We start from the raw sequence: 20,368 nt of genomic DNA on the forward strand, positions 1-20,368 counted from the left end.
TTAGAAATCCCACTTTAATGCACTACTCAGTCCCCTGGCTAAATTTCAGTTTGGGAATTCTGTACCATGTCCAAATATGTGCCTCCAGTATTTCTAATTCAATATGGGATTCTTCACTGACAATCCTAAACTATGGCAACGTGCTACCCAACAGCTGGCATATTCAATAAACATTGCCAGAGTATATACCCCCTTGCCACCCACACTGCTATCTGCATTGCAAACCAGGTAGCAGCAATTACAGTACAGAAGAAGCAATCCAATTTACAAGTTTTTACCAGCAATGAAAACAATTACTGAGCGCCCATGAGTTATTACTTGTTCTCGTGCTTTCTCCAGCTGCTGAACGAGGTCTTCACGCTCGTGTGCTGCAAAGTGGCGTGCCCCAACTTCTTCATCTCCAAGTCTTTGTTTTGCTATTGTCATTCTAAGGAGCTGCAAGAAATGCCAAGACTCCATAAGCCACAGACCGCAGACTGAACACTTGAGAGAATATTAGCAGAGTATGTTGCATCACTCACTAGAAAGGCAATTTGTTGACAGAGAGCCTTTCCAGAGACTCTCTCAAATCTTCACCAGGGATATTTTATAAGAAACCACTTGCCTGCCCATGATCACAATCCCATTCTCATTCAGATTGATGGGTGTTTGGCTAATAACTTCAAAGAGCAGATCAGGCTCTCTAGCAGTAGCTGTGGGATTTTACATATGAGTAGATGTTCAATATAAGCATGGAAATATTATCCATTCACATTCTCCAGAAGGGACGAGTTTCTGAATTTTCAAGTTATTTTCTAGCAGAAATATCATGCTTTTATATCAAGCTTTTTACTCCCTACTTCTAAAAGCTGTTTGAAAGAGAACTATTAGCCTCATTCTACAGATTACAGGCAGTCCCCGAGTTACGCGGATCCGACTTATGTCGGATCCGCAGTTACGAACGGGGCTGTCCGCTGCCCGCATGCTCCCCGTCTCCGCTCTGCTTTGCTCCCCGTCTCTCTGGTCTGCAGACCAGTGGGACGGGGAGCAAAGCAGAGCAAAACCAAGGAGCACGCGGGCAGCGGACAGCCCAGACGCGTCCGGGCTGTCCTCTGCCCGCGTGTTCCGCCGCTTTGCTCCCCGTCCCCCTGGTCTGCAGACCAGGGAGACAGAGAGCAAAGCACAGCAAAGCCAAGGAGCATGCGGGCAGCGGACAGCCCAGACGCATCTGGGCTGTCCGCTGCCCGCATGTTCCGCCGCTTTGCTCCCCGTCCCCCTGGTCTGCAGACCAGGGAGAGGGGGAGCAAAGCAGAGCAAAGCCGCGGAGCCCGAGGGCAGCAGGACAGCCACGGCGCGTCTGGGCTGTCCTGCTGCCCCCGTGCTCTGCGGCTTTGCTCAGGACGCCTGCGGTACAGCAGCTGGGGTGCTGCCGGTTGGTCCCGTAGCGCCGCTCTGGGCGCTACTGGACCAACCCGGCAGCACCCCAGCTGCTCTGCCCCAGGCGTCCTGATTCACCCACTGCTGGTCAGTTTCAGCAGTGGCTGAATCAGGACGCCTGGGGCAGAGCAGCTTGGGTGCTGCTGGGTTGGTCCAGTAGCGCCGAGGAGCGGCGGCGCTACTGGACCAACCCAGCAGCACCCCAACTGCTCTGCCCCAGGCGTCCCCAAGTCAGCCGCAGCTGAAACTGACCAGCGGCTGACTACAGGAAGCCTCTGCCCCGGGCTTCCTGGAATCAGCCGCTAATCAGTTTCAGCAGCAGCTGACTTGGGGATGCCTGGGGTTCTTAAGTTGAATCTGTATGTAAGTCAGAACTGGCGTCCAGATTCAGCCGCTGTTGAAACTGATCAGTTTCAGCAGCGGCTGAATCTGGACGCCAGTTCCGACTTACATACAGATTCAACTTAAGAACAAACCTACAGTCCCTATCTTGTACGTAACCCAGGGACTGCCTATACTGCCATATTTTCTAACGTGACTCACCCATCATCACAGATGTACTTCCTACACTAAAACCAAATGCAACCTTTGTGCAGAATTAACCTGAAGATTCAATGATCAGGGCTGTTTTTACATGAACATAAAACAAATGTTTGGAAACATCCATTAATATATAATAAAAGTGGCTGGTATTAAAATATTTAGCTAAAAGGCAAAGCAAAATCTTTAAGATCTTCAGCATCTTTCATGGCTAACATACATTATTTTACTTCTTTTTAATCCTTGAAGCCTAAATCTCAAAGTAGCCTCTATTTAACAGAGGTTTTTGAAATGGTAGGATGTTAATTCAGGTCAGGCTTTGTTTAAGAAATGAACAGCCTACAGAGTGCATAGGCTGCAGCACATGCAGCATTTACAATTGTTTATACTTCGTGCAGTTTGGAAAAAATGCTACATCCCAATAGCCCAATTTGTGGGATTTCCATAGAGGCTTCAGAAATCTGCAGTGAAAACTCCCATGACTTCCCTCACATTTTGCAGTCACACAAAGGAATTAGTGTGCATTGTTTTATTTCCGAGTTAGAAAATCAATCTTCTGAATCAGACGACTGTATAGTCCATCTGTGTTAGGTATTTAGAGGATGCTCGTCACTATAGTACATATGTTCCAGTTAAAATCCTGCTGATGCCAAGCTGGTCATCAAAACAGTTTCCTCTTCACTTCTGCCTCTGTGTCATACACCCAAGTGCTGCTATTACAGCTTCTCCTGATAAGCTTCAAGGGTGACTTTTGCAGCTCCTGAGTGAAGTAATGGTCTGCAGGCCAATTATTATTATTATATTTTTTTGACAACAGCATTTCACTCCCCTCCCAGAAAAAGAGTGCACATTAGACTCAGGAGTATACTCCTAATTGTTCCCAGAAAATATACCAAATGCTAATTTTAAAAATACATATTTTTCAAACAAGCAGGTTTAAGACTTATCATACAAACGTGAAAGGGGACATGCAGTGCTACAAAACTCTTATAGCACCTCACTTTGTACCTGGTTAGAAAAGTAATAAATCAAGCAAAAGTATTTTAAGGGCTCAGTCCTTCTACGCATAGAGGAAAATGGGAGCAGGGAACCCCTTTCCACTCCATGCAAACAACAACTTCCCCTCCCAAGGGCATACAGCACTAGGTGGGGAACGCTTGGTTAATGCCATTACACCTGCTCATCCTACACCCCAAAAACAAGTTGGGTTGTAATATGCAATTACACCAGTGGTGCTGGAACCATCTGTATAGCAAGGCTGCTGAGAGCTATTGAATTCAGCTGTAAACCCATCAAGCCAGGGGGTTCTGTCGCATGGATAGCACACCTAGTTCCAGCACCCTTGATTATAGCCTGGAGCAAATATTACTTGCAGGAATAAGGTTTGCAAGGTCCAAAGTTTGTTCCAGTCAAATCTCAGTTCCTCTACGCCCCGACTCCTGGTTCCATTAGTCAATGAAGAAGTGAGAGAGAGGGGGGAACAAAGTGCCTCTAAAATCCAACATCTTACAGGCAGTCCCCAGGTTATGTACAAGATAGGGACTGTAGGTTTGTTCTTAAGTTGAATCTGTATGTAAGTCGGAACTGGCGTCAGCCACTGCTGAAACTGATCAGTTTCAACAGCGGCTGAATCTGGACGCTAGTTCTGACTTACATACGCGTTCAGCTTAAGAAACCCAGGCGTCCCCAAGTCAGCTGCTGCTGAAACTGATCAGCAGCTGATTCCAGGAAGCCCAGGGCAGAGCAACTCTGCCTCAGGCTTCCTGTAGTCAGCCCCTGGTCAGTTTCAGCAGCGGCTGACTTGGGGACGCCTGGGGCAGAGCAGCTGGGTTGCTCCAGTAGCGCCACTCCTCCGTGCTACTGGAGCAACCCAGCAACACCCCAGCTGCTCTGCCCCAGGTGTCCTGATTCAGCCACTGCTGAAACTGACCAGCAGCGGCTTAATCAGGGCGCCTGGGGCAGAGCAGCTGGGGTGCTGCTGGGTTGGTACAGTAGTGCCGAGGAGCGGCGCTGCAGGACCAACCCGGCAGCGCCCCAGCTGCTCTGCCCCAGGCGTAGGCAAGAAAAGCCTGGTCTGCTGGGTGGGGGAGGGCGGGCACTAGCTGCACCTCCCCCCCACCCCCCGCAGCAGACCAGGGAGATGTGGATGGTGGGACGGCCCGTGTCCTCCACAGCTTTGCTCCGTCTCCCTGGTCTGCTGACCAGGGAGACGGGGAGCAAAGCCTTGGAGCACGCCCGCAGCGGGACAGCCCAGGCGCGCCCGGGCTGTCCCGCTGCGGGTGTGCTCCAAGCCTTTGCTCCTGTCCCCCTGGTCTGCTGGGGGGGGGGGGGGGTCCAGCAAAGTCGCTAGACCCCCACAGCAGACCAGGGACACCCAAGCAAAGCCGCCTCCTGGGCGGCTTTGCTCGTTTGCCCGGGAGCAAAGCTGCCCAGGCGGCGGCTTTGCTCGGGTGTCCCTGGTCTGCTGGGGCGGTCCAGCGGCTTTGCTGGACCCCCCCCCAGCAGACCAGGGAGACCGGGAGAAGCTTTTCTCGCCCCGGAGGACATGGGTGGCGACCCGCCGCCCGTGAGCTCCGGGGCAAGAAAAGCCCCATTCGTAAGTGCGGATCCGACATAAGTCGGATCCACGTAAGTCGGGGGCTGCCTGTATTCCTAAATGACAGCCGCCTTCAGACATTCAGCAACTAGGACAGCAGGTGCAGCTAAGAAGCCAAGTCATTCTGCATCCTGCAAGTCTGCTGATGTGGCACAACTGGCTGTAAAGGTTTTTCCTTTTGTAACTCTAGGAATATCAGCAGTTTAATGTTATGGTAGGGCAAAAGGGAAGGTGGGGAGAGAAGGGTTTTTTCTATACTTGAGTGTTTATTATGAAGTTTCTACTCTGGCCTTCTAGGCACTTGATTTTTATTGAACTATCATTCAGAATTCATTCAGGATAAAGGCACTCAGCTTTATTTTGTTATCCCATATCTCAGAACAGGTTAATACAAATAGAGGAACCCTTAGGACTGTAAAAACAGTAGATTTTGAAGTGCAGTGTACTTTAAACAGAGGTGATGGTTCCCAACAGCCTCACCACACACTAAGCAAATAGCTTTCGCCCAACAAAACAGACTGCAGCATACCATTACTGAGCAACTCTCTCGACTGCTAGAGTCACACAAAAACGATGACATCTAATTTAACCATAAACATTTGATTAAAATATATCACCAGACCTCTACTCCAAGTGCTGAACAGGCATGAAGCATGAAGATAGTCCCTGCCCAGGGCTGCTCCAATTAGCTTAAAACCCTGGTTTCTGACAAGATACAAGTGGATTAAAAAGTAAGCAAGGACAAAGAGGCAACAACAAAATTGGTGAGTTTTGTGTGGACCCAAGTGAATCCTTAGAGGAGATCTGGATTTACTGCAGAAGACATATGCAACCCACACATCTGCTGGTGTGGTTCACTGTCTCATGTAGTGTCAGTCAGTCAGTCCTCTCTCGCTCTGCCCCCCCCCAAATTGCAAATGAAGCAGAGATTTAAATATCCTGTGCTTCATTTGCATAATCACCTTATGGCGCTAATTCAAAATTGCGCTATTTTGAGAGAAAAAACAGGGTTATTTCAAGATAGCACCATAATACGATATTTAAGTCCCCTCTTCATTTGCGATTGCAATTTCGGGTGTCTGCATTTGCATTCTTCTCTCAAGAGAGAGGAATGAAGTGTAGACATACCTTTAGAGAATGAGTGTGCCCTACAGCAGTGGTTCCCAATCTTTTTTATATCATGAACCAGCCAACCCATTCACAAACTTTTGGTGGATTAGTAACATTTTATTTACATATTCATTCTGCAAATAATGAATAGGCAAATAAAATTTTACCCATCTGCCAAAAGCCCCAGCCTGCAAAGCCACCACAAACAGCCAGCTTCAGCTCCAGCAGCCATCACATGGCAGGCAGCTGCCACAGCTGAAGCCAGCAATTCGTGGCGGCTCTGGATGACAGAGCTGGGGTACACCCCAAACTCCCCCAGTGCCAGCCCTAATATTGAGCTCCCACCCCTCCATTACCCCCCAGTGCCAACCACTGACCGAGTCCCTGAACCCAACCATCCCCAGTGCCAGCCTCCCATCCTCACAGCCCCCAGTGCCAACCCCCGCATCCCAACACCTCAGTACCAGCCCCCGAACCCTGACAGCCCCACCACACGAGATCCCCTAGCACCAGCCTCCTGTTTCCAGAACTTCATTGCACTCAATCCCCTCCAGGCTCCCCCCAGTGCCAGCTCCCAATATTAGCCCCGTACCCAGAGCCTCTCAGTGCCAGCCTTGCCCCCGTAGCCTTCCCCATTACTAGCCCATCCCTCAAAGCCCCCCAGCATTAGCTCTGCTGCCCTCACCTACCCCTGCACTGCCTCCCCGCCACCAGCTGAGGCTGCTGCCCAGACCACAGCAGCTCTAAGGCTGCCATGTTGGGCTCTGCGCGGCCCTCCCACCAAGCACTAAACTGCTCTTCCGCATCCTGGAGGAGACCCTGCGATTGCCTAGCAATGACTGGACCGAGAGGCAGGGTAGGACATGCCTCTACCAACAGCCACAGCAGGAGTGGAAGCACTAGGTGATGTACCCCCAGCTCCAAGCCCCAGAGCCACGTGGGGCTGCAGACTGGCAGTTGTGAACCGCTTCTCAACAGCCTTAGCTGAGAGCTATCTGATTTTATCTCTCAAGCTGTAGAGATTCATGCACTAAGCTCCCACTGTCCAAGGTTTGTTTGTACCAGTCAGCATTACAGATGCTTCACTTTATGCACGGTGAGCAATCCAATCAATCTGGCTGACATATGACTCATCATAAGTCACCAATGGGACAAATCAAAAGGTACAATATTATTCATATGAGGTCAGGGACACAGCAATGCCACTGTTACCCCTCAACAAGTTTCAATTCGGAATCTGTTACCTCTGTGACGTTTTATGTACTAAATGTATTATACCCCACTCTGCAGCATTGCTAACACTATCTTCACTACTTCTCTCCTCTTACCCACACCTCCAGTTGCTGTGAGGAGCACAATGTGCACAGGGAACAAAGGCCATGGAAAATAAAGAGTATGTACAGTGACACTGCTTTCACAGCATGTGCATATGTATTTTGGGAGCATTATTTTGAAGCCTCTTTTGGTTCATTAAGGAAGGAGACATTAATGACACAGTAGGATTAAACTCTCTTTTAGGTACCAAAAGTAGGTTGGATTTGAATTGAATACAGGGGTTCTGTACTGAACTACAGTTTTATCTGGTCATACACAATTGGTCTCAAAATATTAACCAGAAGGTTAAATATAAATGACTAAATTACTCATGAGTACGCATGCACGTGCACGCGCACGCACACGCACACACTAGTTCCTTTAAACTTACTTTCTCCACAGCAGTGCGACGCTATCTCCAGCCCATCATGTTAAAGAAATGTTACATTGACATTTTCTTCTGGGTATCCCAAGTGCACTTTGCAAAACCATAAAACAACCTGAAACAGAGACCATGTCTGTCCATGCCAAATAATCACATATTTTTAGTGTAATTACATTACTCACAGCTAGTTCTTACAGCTATTGATAGTCCTTCAAGACTTATTAGCCAGGATAGGTAGAAATGGTGTCCCTAGCCTCTATTTGCAAGAGGTGAGGAACGTGCAACAGGAGACAGATCACTTGATTACCTGTTCTGTTCACTCCTTCTGGAGGCACCTGACATTGGCCACTGTCGGCAGACAGGATACGGGGCTGGATGGACCTTTAGTCTGGCCCAATATGGCCATTCTCATGTTCTTTGATGCATGCTACATGCATTCACCCATTAGCTTTAGTTGTCATGCTTCTAGTTCAGCTGGTTAGGCAACATTGCCAGTCCGACTGGCTTACTAATATACTCCAAAGCAGTAACTGAATAGCTTGTGGCTCACAAGCACAAACAGAGGTATATCAAATCACCGCTAAGTCTAAACAGTCAATGACTGATTGCAAGTTCAAGGACTCATCACTGAAAAGAGCACCAAAATAATGTCTATGCTGCTTTATGAATAGACCCTTCAGTGCCATAGTTGTCCCAGTTGCATGTTGCCTTTTTTTATTCCAACTTCCAACTCTCCACCATTGACAGCACTAGTGAAGCTCCACCAGGAAAAACTCTGATCAAGATAAGCTGCTGCTAGCATTTTTCTCCAGCACCCCTTAAGCCTGATGAAAATCAACCCAGATGATAACATAGGCAGCTGACAGTGCTTTACACCAGAGCTCATAACACTGATACTGCCAGAGCCTCTGACGTAGGTTGACAACAAAGAGCAATTCTGCACAGGCTTGAATTGCCGTAGAGGTATCTTTCACTGAGCAAGTGGATAGTGTAAGGGCATTCTGGGAACTGATAAGTTCATGTACAGGATTTCCAAGCTGCAGCAGGTGGCTTCACCCATGGATGGAACCTCTGACACATTGCCAAAGTTTGTCTCCTATACTGTCAGTAATACTGTAGCTATTGTCCTCTCACCGAGTTATGACTTCAGCAGCTCAGCAAATCATGTGTCTGTCAGTGATTTGCATGAGTGGGAATTAGAGTGGAGATTACAGATATCTCATAGAAGCTTCTAGGTTCTCCCTCCCCATCAACTTCTGTCTCTCCATGCAAATCAGGAACGTGATCTTTCCAGGCCCTCTAAGTTTAAGGGTTTATTCTCCAAGTATCCCTGTCCCAACACTGGGTAGAGAAAGGGTTTACAAAGCAAGTGCCCTGTAAACCTAAAGTAGTGTTCATGTGTCAGATCTGATATGAGATTGAGATACTCTTATAACTCAGTTGCTTGAATGGTTCAGTATAATTGCAGCTGCATTTCTTTTGCTTAGGCAACAAATCTTTCAAGAGACTTTTTGGACATGTTCTACAGTTTGTGCAATTCAAGTTCTAGCTGAATAAATGGGAAAATTAGTTCAGTTAAAAAAAGTCAAATACAAGCCATTTGCTCTTGCCTAACTGATTATTTACTTGACATCCAGAATCCACAATTCCCACAACAAGTATAAGGTCATCAGGTGAAATCCCATTGCTAACCCAGTTAACCACTGTATCTTACTATAGTGAACATTAATGCCACCTGAAAAAAAAACAAAAAACAAAAAAAAAATCAGGCCATCAACACACTTCTCTCAGTAGAACCATTGTGTGATATTTAAAAGGTTTTGTTTAATTCTATACAACTCTTGTCATTGAGGGACAGACTCGAGTCATGCATGTTCAAGCACAGGCAGAACTGCTCATTCAGAAGCAGCTTCAATGGCTACAATAGCAGCTGTTTGCCCATCTTGTGCCAGAAATAAAGCTGGTGTCAACCTGCTGCTACCCTCCGTCACTTTAGAAAACATAGCTAGAGAAAAATAAATTACTGTAATATGCAGGTTTGAGGTACACCATATTTTATCTGTAAAGCAATGCTGAGTTAACACTGGTAGCAGTTCTGGCTAAGCTGGCAGCAAAGCTGGGAGACTGTACAGTAGGGCATATAGACTCCCACCTTTCAGTCTCCTGGGGAGACACAACTTTTGTTTTGCAGTTCAAAAACAGCCATCTGGCCCCAAAATCAACTCTATGCATTACTTATTACACAAATGAAGACTAGCTATGTTCCTGAGATGACAGTGCTGGATAATGTTAATGCCTGTGGAACTCCCCTTGGTTTTTTGGTGAGGTGTTGGTTACTATACCTTTTTTTCATGCCCTGGGCTGCAGACTTCTATTTACTGGATGACATGAGAGCCACCAAAACAAGTGAAGCCCATCACGTGAGTACAGGTATCACAAGGATGCCTAATCAATGGCAAGTTGGCCTGCAGAGAATAGTCTGTGCAAAGACTCCTTAAACAGCAGTGTGAGAGAGCCTGCATTACCCTGCCTTGACAATACCTGGTGAGTTCTGCCTTGTCCAAAGTGTGGATTTCTGGCCTGACTCAAGTCTGGTGTAACAAAGCACGCAGGCAAAGCTAGGTTAATAAGGAAAGCTGTGAGAGTCAGGAAATGTTTTGCATAACAATGCAGATTAAGCATGGTACATGAGACCATGTCAAGAACACAGGACAATCAGCCTTGTACTGGTACTTGTTTCTGATAAGCAAAAAGCACAGATGCGGCCATGAAACTGTTAACTGTGCACATAGCAGCAACATCCTGAGTAGCAGGATGTACCCAAATAGGGCATTGGGCATTTTACATATCCTGCACAATATGTAATCAATTGGTAAATATTATTAGCATGACCAAGTCTCGTTTTGCTATTGGGTTTTGTAAGAGCAATCGGTGGGAGGGAATGGGAAGGATTGATCCACATGTCCTGCTCCAGGTAACTAGAAGTGATTAGGCCCTTCACACCGGCTACGTCAGTGGTGGCATTCCTATGGGTGGGAAAAGACGGAACCACAGTCGCCTGCCTGGCACTGTAGGTAGCGTATGGGTAAAGTGCAAGTGAATTAGGGGTTATTATTGTATATAATAGATCTTTTAGTAATTGCTTTTACATTGCTTTGTTCTGAATTAATTGCTTTAGAATGTATAGTATTTAAGGTTTAAATTGTATAGTAATTATTCTTAAGGCCTGTCAGACTTCAACAACTGTATTAACTGCATAAAGCTTGCAATAAATAAGGAATTGGTTAAGTAACCCTGAAGTGTACTGGTTTCCCTTGGATCTAAAATAAATCAAACCACACCACATGCAGCAACTGGATTAACCAAAACCATAGCATTAAGAAAAATAATTTGACAGAACAGAAGAGGAAGTTCCTCACCCTGTGAAGTAACGATTGTTCCTTGAGATGTGCCCCGTGGGTGCTCCACTCTAGGTGTCGGGTCCCATCCCGGTGCCGCAGCTTGGAGATTTCTCATAGTAGTGCTCCGCCGGCTCGCGCATGCGTGCTTCCCTAGCGAGGCGTTCGCGCCTTTGATCAGCTGCGCGCGAGCCGGCAACCGTCAGTTCCTCTCACCCACTCATCTGAAAGAAACAAAAACAATTCCGGAGTGGGGAGGGAAGGGCGGGTCGTGGAGCACCCATGGAGCACATCTCGAAGAACAATCGTTACTTCACAGGGTGAGTAACTTCCTCCTCTTCTTCGAGTGGCCGCATGGGTGCTCCACTTTAGGTGACTCTGGAGCAGTACCTAGGACGCAGTGAGAGCGCTCCGGAATCAAGACTACCAGCACGATTAAGTACTGCTGTAGCCACAGAAGAGTCTGAAGTAAACGGATTGATTATAGCATAATGCTTCATAAAAGTCACATTAGAAGATCATGTTGCTGCTCTGCAAATGTCAAGAAAAGACACTCCGCTCAGAAAAACTGTGGCCATAGCAACTGCTCTAGTCGAATGAGCCCTTGGAAGAGAAGGGAGAGGCTTTCCTCGTAGCGAGTGACACATGGATATACATGAAACTATCAGCCTGGAGATGTGCTGAGAAGTTGGAGGTTGTCCCTTTGAATGGTGTGCTAATGATACTATTAAGCAGTCTGTCTTTCTAAAAATCCCACGTTCTATCAATGTAAAACGCTAAGGATCTCCTCACGTCCAACGTGTGTAGCAGCGCTGCTTGTGTTGAGGTATGGCGAGTTTAGGCGAGAAACATGGTAAAACCACCGGTTCATTTATATGGAATTCAGAAGAAACCTTTGGAATAAACGCCGGATGAGTCCTCAACGTCACCGAATCCTTGGAAAAAATTATATATGGAGGTGAGGCCATAAAAGCTGCTCTCTCTCTCTCACTCTGCGAGCAGATGTGAGGGCTAGGAGGAAGAGAAGCTTGACAGTAAGTAAATGCAATGGTATTGTAGCTAAGAGCTCAAAAGGAGGACAAATCAAAGTTTGTAGGACTAGATCCAAGTCCCACAGAGGTGGAGGAGGTCTCCACGGAGGATGTAGGTGCGAGAGCCCCTTCAAAAAAAATCTTTTTGTAATGGGGTGCGCAAACAAGGAGACATCCCCATTCATACGATGGAATGCATTAATTGCTGCCAAATGTACTCGCAGAAATGCGACTGCCAGGCCATTGTCATGCAAGAGGTATTGTAATATACATGGTAGTTGCGGAACAAGGATCTACAGCATTATCTGCGCACCATGCCTGGAACCTGGACCACTTAGCTGTATAAGCTGATTGGGTAGATTGTTTCCTACTATGCATTAAGGCTTCCCTGACTCACTTAGAACAGGACTGCTCAGAGTTGGTAAACCAACAAGCATCCACGTCGTGAGGTGCAGAACTTTGGGTCTCGGGTGATTGAGAGATCCGTTGTCTTGGGTCAACAGAGTCAGAAGAGAAGGCAGAGGATACGGTGCTCTCACTGACATACGGTGGAGCATTGAAAACCAAGGCTGACGAGCCCACGCCGGAGCTAGAAGGATTACTTGGGCTCCGTCTGTGTTGATCTTCTCGAGAACCTTGGAAATCAAGACTACTGGGGGAAAGGCATATAGTAATGACCTTCCCCAGTGGAGAAGGAAGACGTGCCCCAGAGAGTGACGTCCTATTCTGGCTCTTGAACAATAGGCGGGACATTTCGTATTGTGTTCCGTCGCAAATAAATCTATCACCGGAAACCCCCATCGGACAAAAATGAGTCAGTACGACCATGCAAATCTCCCTCTTGTGGTCGTGAGGGAAACGTCTGCTGAGAGAGTCCGCTATTAAGTTGTCGACACCTGGAAGATATGAAGCTGTTAGAATGGTGTTGTTGCTGATAGACCATAATCGAATGCTCTCCAAACAAAGAGAATGAGACCGGGCACCTCCTTGTCTGTTGATATAAAACATGGTCGCCACATTGTCTGTCGAAACCCTGATAGTTGTATTCTGAATCTGCGACCGAAAATGCTTGCAAGCATAGCATACCGCTCTCCACTTGAGGACATTGATACGCAATAGCATTTCCTGTGTCGACCATCATCCCTGGACTGTGCAACTGTCCATGTGAGCTCCGCAACCCACTAGAGAAGCATCTGTTAACTGTTTTGTTGGTTGTAGGCGATGAAATGGGACGCCCGCAAGAAGATTGGCCGGGTTGACCCATCACTGTAGGGAGTCCCGGACATACTGCGGCACCACTATTGGCCTGTGAACACGTAAATGGTGGCCAGCCAGTGCTGGAGGCAACGAAAACGTAACCTTGTGTTGCGTACTACGATGGTGGCAGCTAAGCCATATGCCCCATCAACTGTAGACAGACGCGCATGGGAATTGTCCGAGCGTGTACTACAGCGTGCACCAGATCTTTGATTGCCGTAAAACGTTCCGTTGGTAAGTATGCTCATGCAATGGTGGAATCAAGTCGTGCGCCTATAAAGACGAGGTTCTGGGATGGAATTAGTGATGACTTCTTCACATTTATGAAAAGGCCCAGAGTAGCAAATGTGCTGGACACTGTCCGAACCATATGACATGTTTCCAAAAATGTCATGCCTCTGATGAGGCAATCGCCCAAATAAGGGAAGATTGTCACCCCCAATCTGCGCAGATGGGCCGCAACCACTGCCAACGTTTTGGTGAAAACCCTGGGAGCACATGCCAGACCGAAGGACAGAACTTTGTATTGACAGTGCGCATTCCCCAACTGAAAACAGAGGAAACGTCTGTGAGCCATGTGGAAATAAGCGTCTTCTAAGTCGAGGACTGCAAGCCAATCCCCTTTGTTCAACGACGGAATGATAGTTGTTAAGGTTACCATCTTGAAATGAAACTTCCAAAGGTGTCGATTTAGCTTTCGAAGGTCTAGAATGCATCTCCAGCTTTGTGACAGACCGGGCCGTGTCTGGGCACAACTGAGGGCGTCCACTCAGGGCGAATTGCTCAACTTCGGGGCTCCTTACAGTCCCCAGACTGGTGACCTCTCCAAACAGGCCACAAACCAGTCCCACAGAGCACTTCAGCTGCCTGCCTGAAGCCTCCCGAGCAAAACCCCTCCAACACCCCAGCAATATCCGTGCCCCAGATGGCCCCAGGCCTATACACAGGTGGGGGCGTCCTAGCACCCAATCCCACCTACCCCGAACAAGTTCTGTCCGGTTCCAAGAAACCAGTCACAGATCTCTGGTCAATTTACCCTCTGGATCTTACCCACAAATCACGCTGGGCCAATCCTTTAGAATCTATAGCTAAAGGTTTATCATCACAATCAAGAAAAGTATGACAGTAAGATTGTTGAAGAATAGTACATTACATGCACCGAATCTCCCCGTTCTCGATGCAGGCTCTAGCAGAGATGTTACAGCTGCTGGTTTACAAGTTCTTGTTGCACATCCTAGCATCACGATGGGTTCACAGGTCTTCCGGGCTCTTCGATCCCTGCAATGCTGCCTCTGGGATGAAGTGCTGAGCTGAGAACAAAATGGCATCGACCACATGGCCTCTTTATACCTCCTTCCTGGCCTCTTCTAGTATGTAGCAGGTCACCTGGTCAGAGGTCAATCTCTGTGTTCCCTGCTGGCTGCTCTCAGGTGACAGCCCCCATTCTTTAGGTGTGTCCTTGGCCCATTGAGAGCCATTGTCCCACAGGGCCTCGGTAATTAGCATGTCCACAGGCCCGGCCCTGCCCAATGCTTAACCACATGCAGGGAAATCTTCAGTGTCCATACAAGTACATGCTAATAATTGCACACACAGACATTATACAAACACATGAACAGCGTACATAGGATCATCAGATAATAAGCTTCAATTCAATACCTCACATGGCCCCCTTCTATACCATTTTTGGGGCCAACACCCCCCACCTATGGGTGCATCAGTGATCTGGCTGCTCCCCTTAAGATCCAGCAATGTGACAAGCCTCCCGACTTTTTTGGTGTGAGGAAAATATTGGGAATAAAAGCCTTTTCCTCAGAACTGCTTGGGAACTCTATTGCCCCAATGTCGAGCAAACGCTGAACTTCCTCTTGTAGCAGTTGCTCGTGAGGGGGTCCCTGAAAAGGGACGGGGCAGGGGGAGTGGTAGGAGGAATAGAGAGAAAGGGAATGGAAAGGTCAGACTGCACTATTTCTAGTACCCATCTGTCCATGGTGATGTTGGACCAACGATGGTAAAATGACCGTAGGCGATGATGAAAAAAAAAAAAGGGATAGTCTCGTCTTCCTTGTTGATTGTGGGTAGCTGCCTTGCATCCTCGACAGACAAGTCAACTTTGCTCCTTAGTTGACGACTGATTGGTCAAACGGCCCTGTTGGGATCGCTTGCGCTGAGGACATTGTTTAGGGCGTTGATTGTCGAAGGGACGTGATTGTTGTCTGGAGAAATTAAAATCATATCTTCGCTGATAAGGAAAATAACGTCTACATTTGAAGAAGGGAGTGTACATCCCAAGTGTACGTAGAGTGGTGCGTGAATCTTTTCCCGAGTGGAGGACTTTGTCGGTGTTCGCCACAAAAAGCTTAAGCTTGTCAAATGGTACGTCCTCAACCTTGCTTTGCATCTCCTTTGAGGCTCCTGCAGATGACAGCCATAATGATCTCCTCATGGCAATACCTGTGGCAGTAGCTCTAGCCTCTGTCTCAGCCACGTCCATGGCTATCTGCAGTGCTATACTACATGATGCGTACCCTTCTTGGACTATTGCCTTCAAGAGTGGCTTCTTGTTGTCCAGGAGATGATGAAGTAACTCCGCTAATTTGAAATAATTATCAAAATTATGGTTTGATAGATGGACCAAATAATTTGCGATGCTCAGTAGAAGTATGGCTGAGAAGTAGACCTTCCTACCAAAAATGTCCAATTTTTTATTGTCCTTGTCCGGAAGCTATTTTTGTACCATGGCGCTTTAGCCCTACGTTGTGCTGCATCCACTACTAACGAGTTAAGCTAAGGATGATTGAACAAGAAGTCCAATCCTTTCGCAGGTACAAAATATTTTGTCGGCCTTTTTACTCGTAAGTGTAACCGATGTTGGGAACTGCCATATCTCATCCGCCACTTCCATGATCGCATCATCAGTAAGTATGGTGATCTTTGCACATTGTTGTGGACGGAGGTTTTTCCAAGAGACGGTGCTTTTTAACCGGAATATCCGATAGCTGTATTACCTGTGTGCCCGCCACATGTTTAAAGAGGTCTTTGAATTGTCTCAGATCATCTGGTGGAAAGACGTCAGCTGGAAATATCACCTCATCCGGAGATGACAAAGAGCAGTCTGCTGGAGAAGTTTCCAGTTTGGGGTCTTCAACACCAGAAAACTGCCCCTCTTCCGGATCGGACTGGTCTAGTTGGATCATTGGACTCTTAGATGGAGAAGGTGAGTCTAGGTGCTGTGATTGATGAGGTAAGTATTTTGCACTCAATGGTTGACAAATGCAGGAGGATCCCCTATGGGAGGACGATGTACGATCACACCGGGGACTATCATCATATGGTCTATGATAGCTGTCATAATAGCGCTCAGAATGCAACGGGGAGGAGTGGCGTGACGAGCGTGCACTAACATGCATGGGGAGCGTCTACCAGGCTCATATCTTGAGGATTGACTGGGTGAGTGGGACCATGAACGCGACCAACGTGTTTCTAGATACACTGTGTCTCTATAATTACGCCGTCCATACATGACCCGTGTAGGAGAAACACTATACAGTCATGATAGCGACTGTATCTTCGCAGTGAAAAATCTGGAGACAGGGATCTGTCTCTATAATGAGTCTTTGATAATGCCTTCCTAAGGGCGGAAGGTACCTCCTTACAAACAGCCACAGGAGAGCCAGGCAACGAATAGCAATAGAGCAGTGCTGGGGAAAGCAGCTGTTGCTGCGTTGATGCTGGTGCTGGCAGAGTGTCCGGTGCCGGAGTCAGCAGCGGTGCCGGGGCTGAGGCATCAAGACCTTCTGCCTCAGAGCCCGGTGCCAGAGGAGATGGTGCCGTGGAGGACAATGCCGCCATAAGCGGGGCCAGTGAGGCAGGCGCTGTGATAGCCGGTGCCACTGAAGCCGGTGCGGTGTGGCTAGTCAATTGCGGCACCGGCGTCAATTTCAAAGCTGAGGCAGGTGCAGACTTGCCGGCTAGCTGCGGCACCGCTCCCAATGCCGGTGCCGAAGCTGCTCTCGCTCTCCGTGGTGGGGGCGCTCTGATGGCCGCCCCAGCAGATTGTCCAGACCCCCCCCAGGGGTCATTTTGGACCCCACTGAAGCCATTGCAGCTGCTGAAGGGAGGGATCACGCTGGGGACAGCTTCGATTGCTTAGAGCCGGCTGGTCCCGGGGAAGCCGCCTTGCGTTTTTGTTCAGGGGCTTTTGTAGCTGCGGGAGGGATCGGGTCAGGCTGCAACACCTTCCCGAACATCAGCATTCTTACCTTCATTTCCCGGTCCCTCTGGGCTCTCGATGTTAATTTTCTACAGTGGAGCACTTCTCAGGGATATGAGTTTCCCCCAGGCACCTAATGCAGGTGTCATGGCCGTCAGCATGGGCTCATGGCATGCCAAACACTTCTTAAAACCAGTCGATCCAGGCATTTTCAAAATGAGTACAGAATAAATACCTGTATAAGCCCCGTGTGAAGCCTTGTCAATTTCACTTTTAGTGCTTTGTGCAGCGCTTTAAGAGAAGCGGCTTGAGGAAAAAAAAAATTTTTTTTTTTAAACTTTCTTATGAACAGGAGAACAAACTAGCAGGAACACGACTAATACTAACAAATTTAACTATTTACAGATGCAAAAAAACTGACTGAAAACATTCTGAAGAGAAATACTCAGGGAGCTCCGACTGAGACCTGAGGCGGTTGAGAGGAACTGACGGTTGCCGGCTCCCACGCGACTGATCAATGGCACGAATGCCTTGCTAGGGAAGCACGCATGCGCCAACTGGCGGAGCACGGCTATGAGAAATCTCCGAGCCACGGCGCCGGGGCGGGACCTGACACCTAGAAGAAGCACCCACGGGGCCACTCGAAGAAGAACTGTAGTACTGAAGTCTATTAATATCTGTGGTTAAAATGACTTGGAAACAATTACAAGGTGAACCTCTGTGGTACAGGACTCTGTCTGGCAACATCCATGGTCTGGCAGAGCTTGTCATCAGAACCAGCAGCTGGAAAGGTCACCGACAAAGGAGAGCAGCCCAGCAGGGAGGCTGGCACCTCTCCCCTACAACCTCTGCTGGTCCAGTAAACTCCCTTGTCTGGGACCAGTCAGGTCCAAAGGATGCCCGACTAGGGAGGTCCAACCTGTATGCTAGTACAAAACATGTATGTAGTCCACAGCTTCACTCCCAATGACAAAACCTGCGAGGGGGAAACAAAACTGGAACTGGGTTTCAGATTGCTCAACAAGAGAGCATATTATACACATTCACACTTGGTGACTAACATGCTCTGTTCTTTTCTTCAGACAGCACCATATTTACACATACACGTATGGGTGCATTAGGGAGGGAAGCACTTCTTGCACATAGCGCAGACATAAAGGCCTTGTGCTTTGTGCACTAGAACATTCCAAGGACTGTGCCCTTACTGAAACTAGCACTCTATGAAAGTGGACCTTGAGGATGTATCATGGTTCAAGCGAAGGGAAAGGTATGCCTCACCTCCTCCATCTGTCACCAAATGGCTGAGCTTCCCAGGAGACAAGGAGGCTCTGTCGGCCTGAAGCAAAAGGCCCAGCATTGTAAGATTCTGCACTGCCCCCACATCAGCATGGGGCTTAACGGAGTACAGCGGAGAAAAAACAGGGAGGGGTGTGAAGAGGGTTGTTTTTACTACATATTGTATGAGAAGTTCTGCACTCGCCTCCTTTTTACCTGAAAATACTGCAAGTAAATGGAGAATAAACAGCATTATCACATCATGAATATCCAAAAAGGAGCCACCCCGGCCCTACAGCAGGGTTCCCAGCTGCCAGACCCAGATCTGCTGCTGGACTGCTGCCGGTCTGAGCTCTGCTGGGCTGGGAGTCAGGGCCATCAGCTGCTGGTCCTCCCACTGCCTGACTCCCTGCCACTGGTTTTCTGGCTCAACGGCCTCTGTGGTCCTGCTGGACCATGGATGTTGCCAGACCAGGAAGGTACAATCTGTACACCACTGTAGGCCAATGGTCGCCAACCTTTTTACATCCAACATCACTTTTTAAATCATCAGGATAAGCCAAGACCCCATTCCTTACTTGAGACCCTGCGCTCTCCATCATTTGCTGTCCCCAGCCCTTACTCACTCTTACTAGGTTGAGGCAGGAGGTGCAGGCTCTGGGGTAGGAATGAGGCATTTGGGTGTGTGAATGGGTGAGAGGTACAAGTTCTGGGAGGGAATTTGTATGCAGGAGAAGGTGGAGAAAGGGACGCTGGAGAGAGTGTTGGGGTCTGGTGGAGGGTTGGGGTGCTGAGCAAGCTGCAGGCTTGTGGGTATGTGGGTGCAGAAATTTGGCTTGGGGTTTTGAGGGGCTCAGAGCAGGGGTGGGTGGGTGTATGATGAGTTTAGGACACAGATTTGCAGTGTGTGGGTGGTGCAGGAATGTTATGGAACAAGACTGAGATATGGGGGGTGCAGAAGTTTGGGGATGTGAGGAGCTCAGGGCAGGGGGTTCAGGTGTATGATGGGCTCAGGATTGGAGTCTGTGGGGGATGCAGGAGTGTTATGATGCTGCCATCAGATGAGGGTTTGGCCCCAATTGGGGGCTTGATGGTCAGGCTTCATTTTTAAATAAGATATTACATCCAACACAAAACTTTCAGCATTGTCTTTATTTATGGGTGGGAACCACACAAGTGAGACACAAAAAAACAACCTCTCCAAAATCCCCCAAGCCTCTCTGATGTGTCCCCAACTGAGACACCTCACTCCCCTGGCACTCCAGCCCCATTGGGGGAAGGAGGTTAAGTAGGATTGAGGTTCAAGGCCTCAGGCCAAATTAACTTTTGGGGTTCCAGGATTAGTGGATTTGTTGGCCCTTCTACATTTAGAGGTGGGGCCAAAAAATGAGGGATCTAGTGTGCGGGACAAGGCTGCCAGTGAGTGGGGAGGGAGTGCAGAATTGGAGAGGAAATTAGGGTACAGGAGCAAGCTGGAGGCAGATGTCTGGCCAGGGGGAAGAGGCCAGGGGGAGGAAGCAGGAGCAGCTTGGCCTCTTCAGGGACAAGGATCTCTTGGACAGGATCTGCACGCAGCACTGGAACAAGCGCACATGTGGCTCCTTAAGAAATCCAGCTGCTCTGGATCCTGCACCACCATTTTAACCCCCACCTCCTTGGAGCACAGGGAAGGAATGGAAGACAAGAGAAGTCCCACAGCTCCACACCAGTTCCGGCTTCTCAGGAAGCACTCACTGCTCCTCCGCTCCCCACAAAAGCATGCGTGCTTCCTGAGAAGCCAGATCTGGTGCAGAGCTGCAGGAATCCCCCTGCATGCCTCAGGAAGCCAGAGCT

General features: G+C 48.3%; 1 protein-coding gene across 1 annotated transcript in view; it reads right to left on the minus strand.

The window, feature by feature from the left end:
* The window catches only part of CCDC149 (coiled-coil domain containing 149), a 92,486-nt gene that overhangs the window by 36,746 nt on the left and 35,372 nt on the right, over positions 1-20,368 (minus strand). The window contains exon 5 of the mRNA XM_075930634.2: positions 319-435. Coding sequence (XP_075786749.1) covers positions 319-435 — 117 coding nt within the window. The remainder of the gene's footprint in view (positions 1-318; positions 436-20,368) is intronic.

Source organism: Pelodiscus sinensis, chromosome 4, assembly GCF_052426305.1.
Source record: "Pelodiscus sinensis isolate ZL-2025 chromosome 4, ASM5242630v1, whole genome shotgun sequence".
NCBI classification, from domain to species: Eukaryota; Metazoa; Chordata; order Testudines; family Trionychidae; genus Pelodiscus; species Pelodiscus sinensis.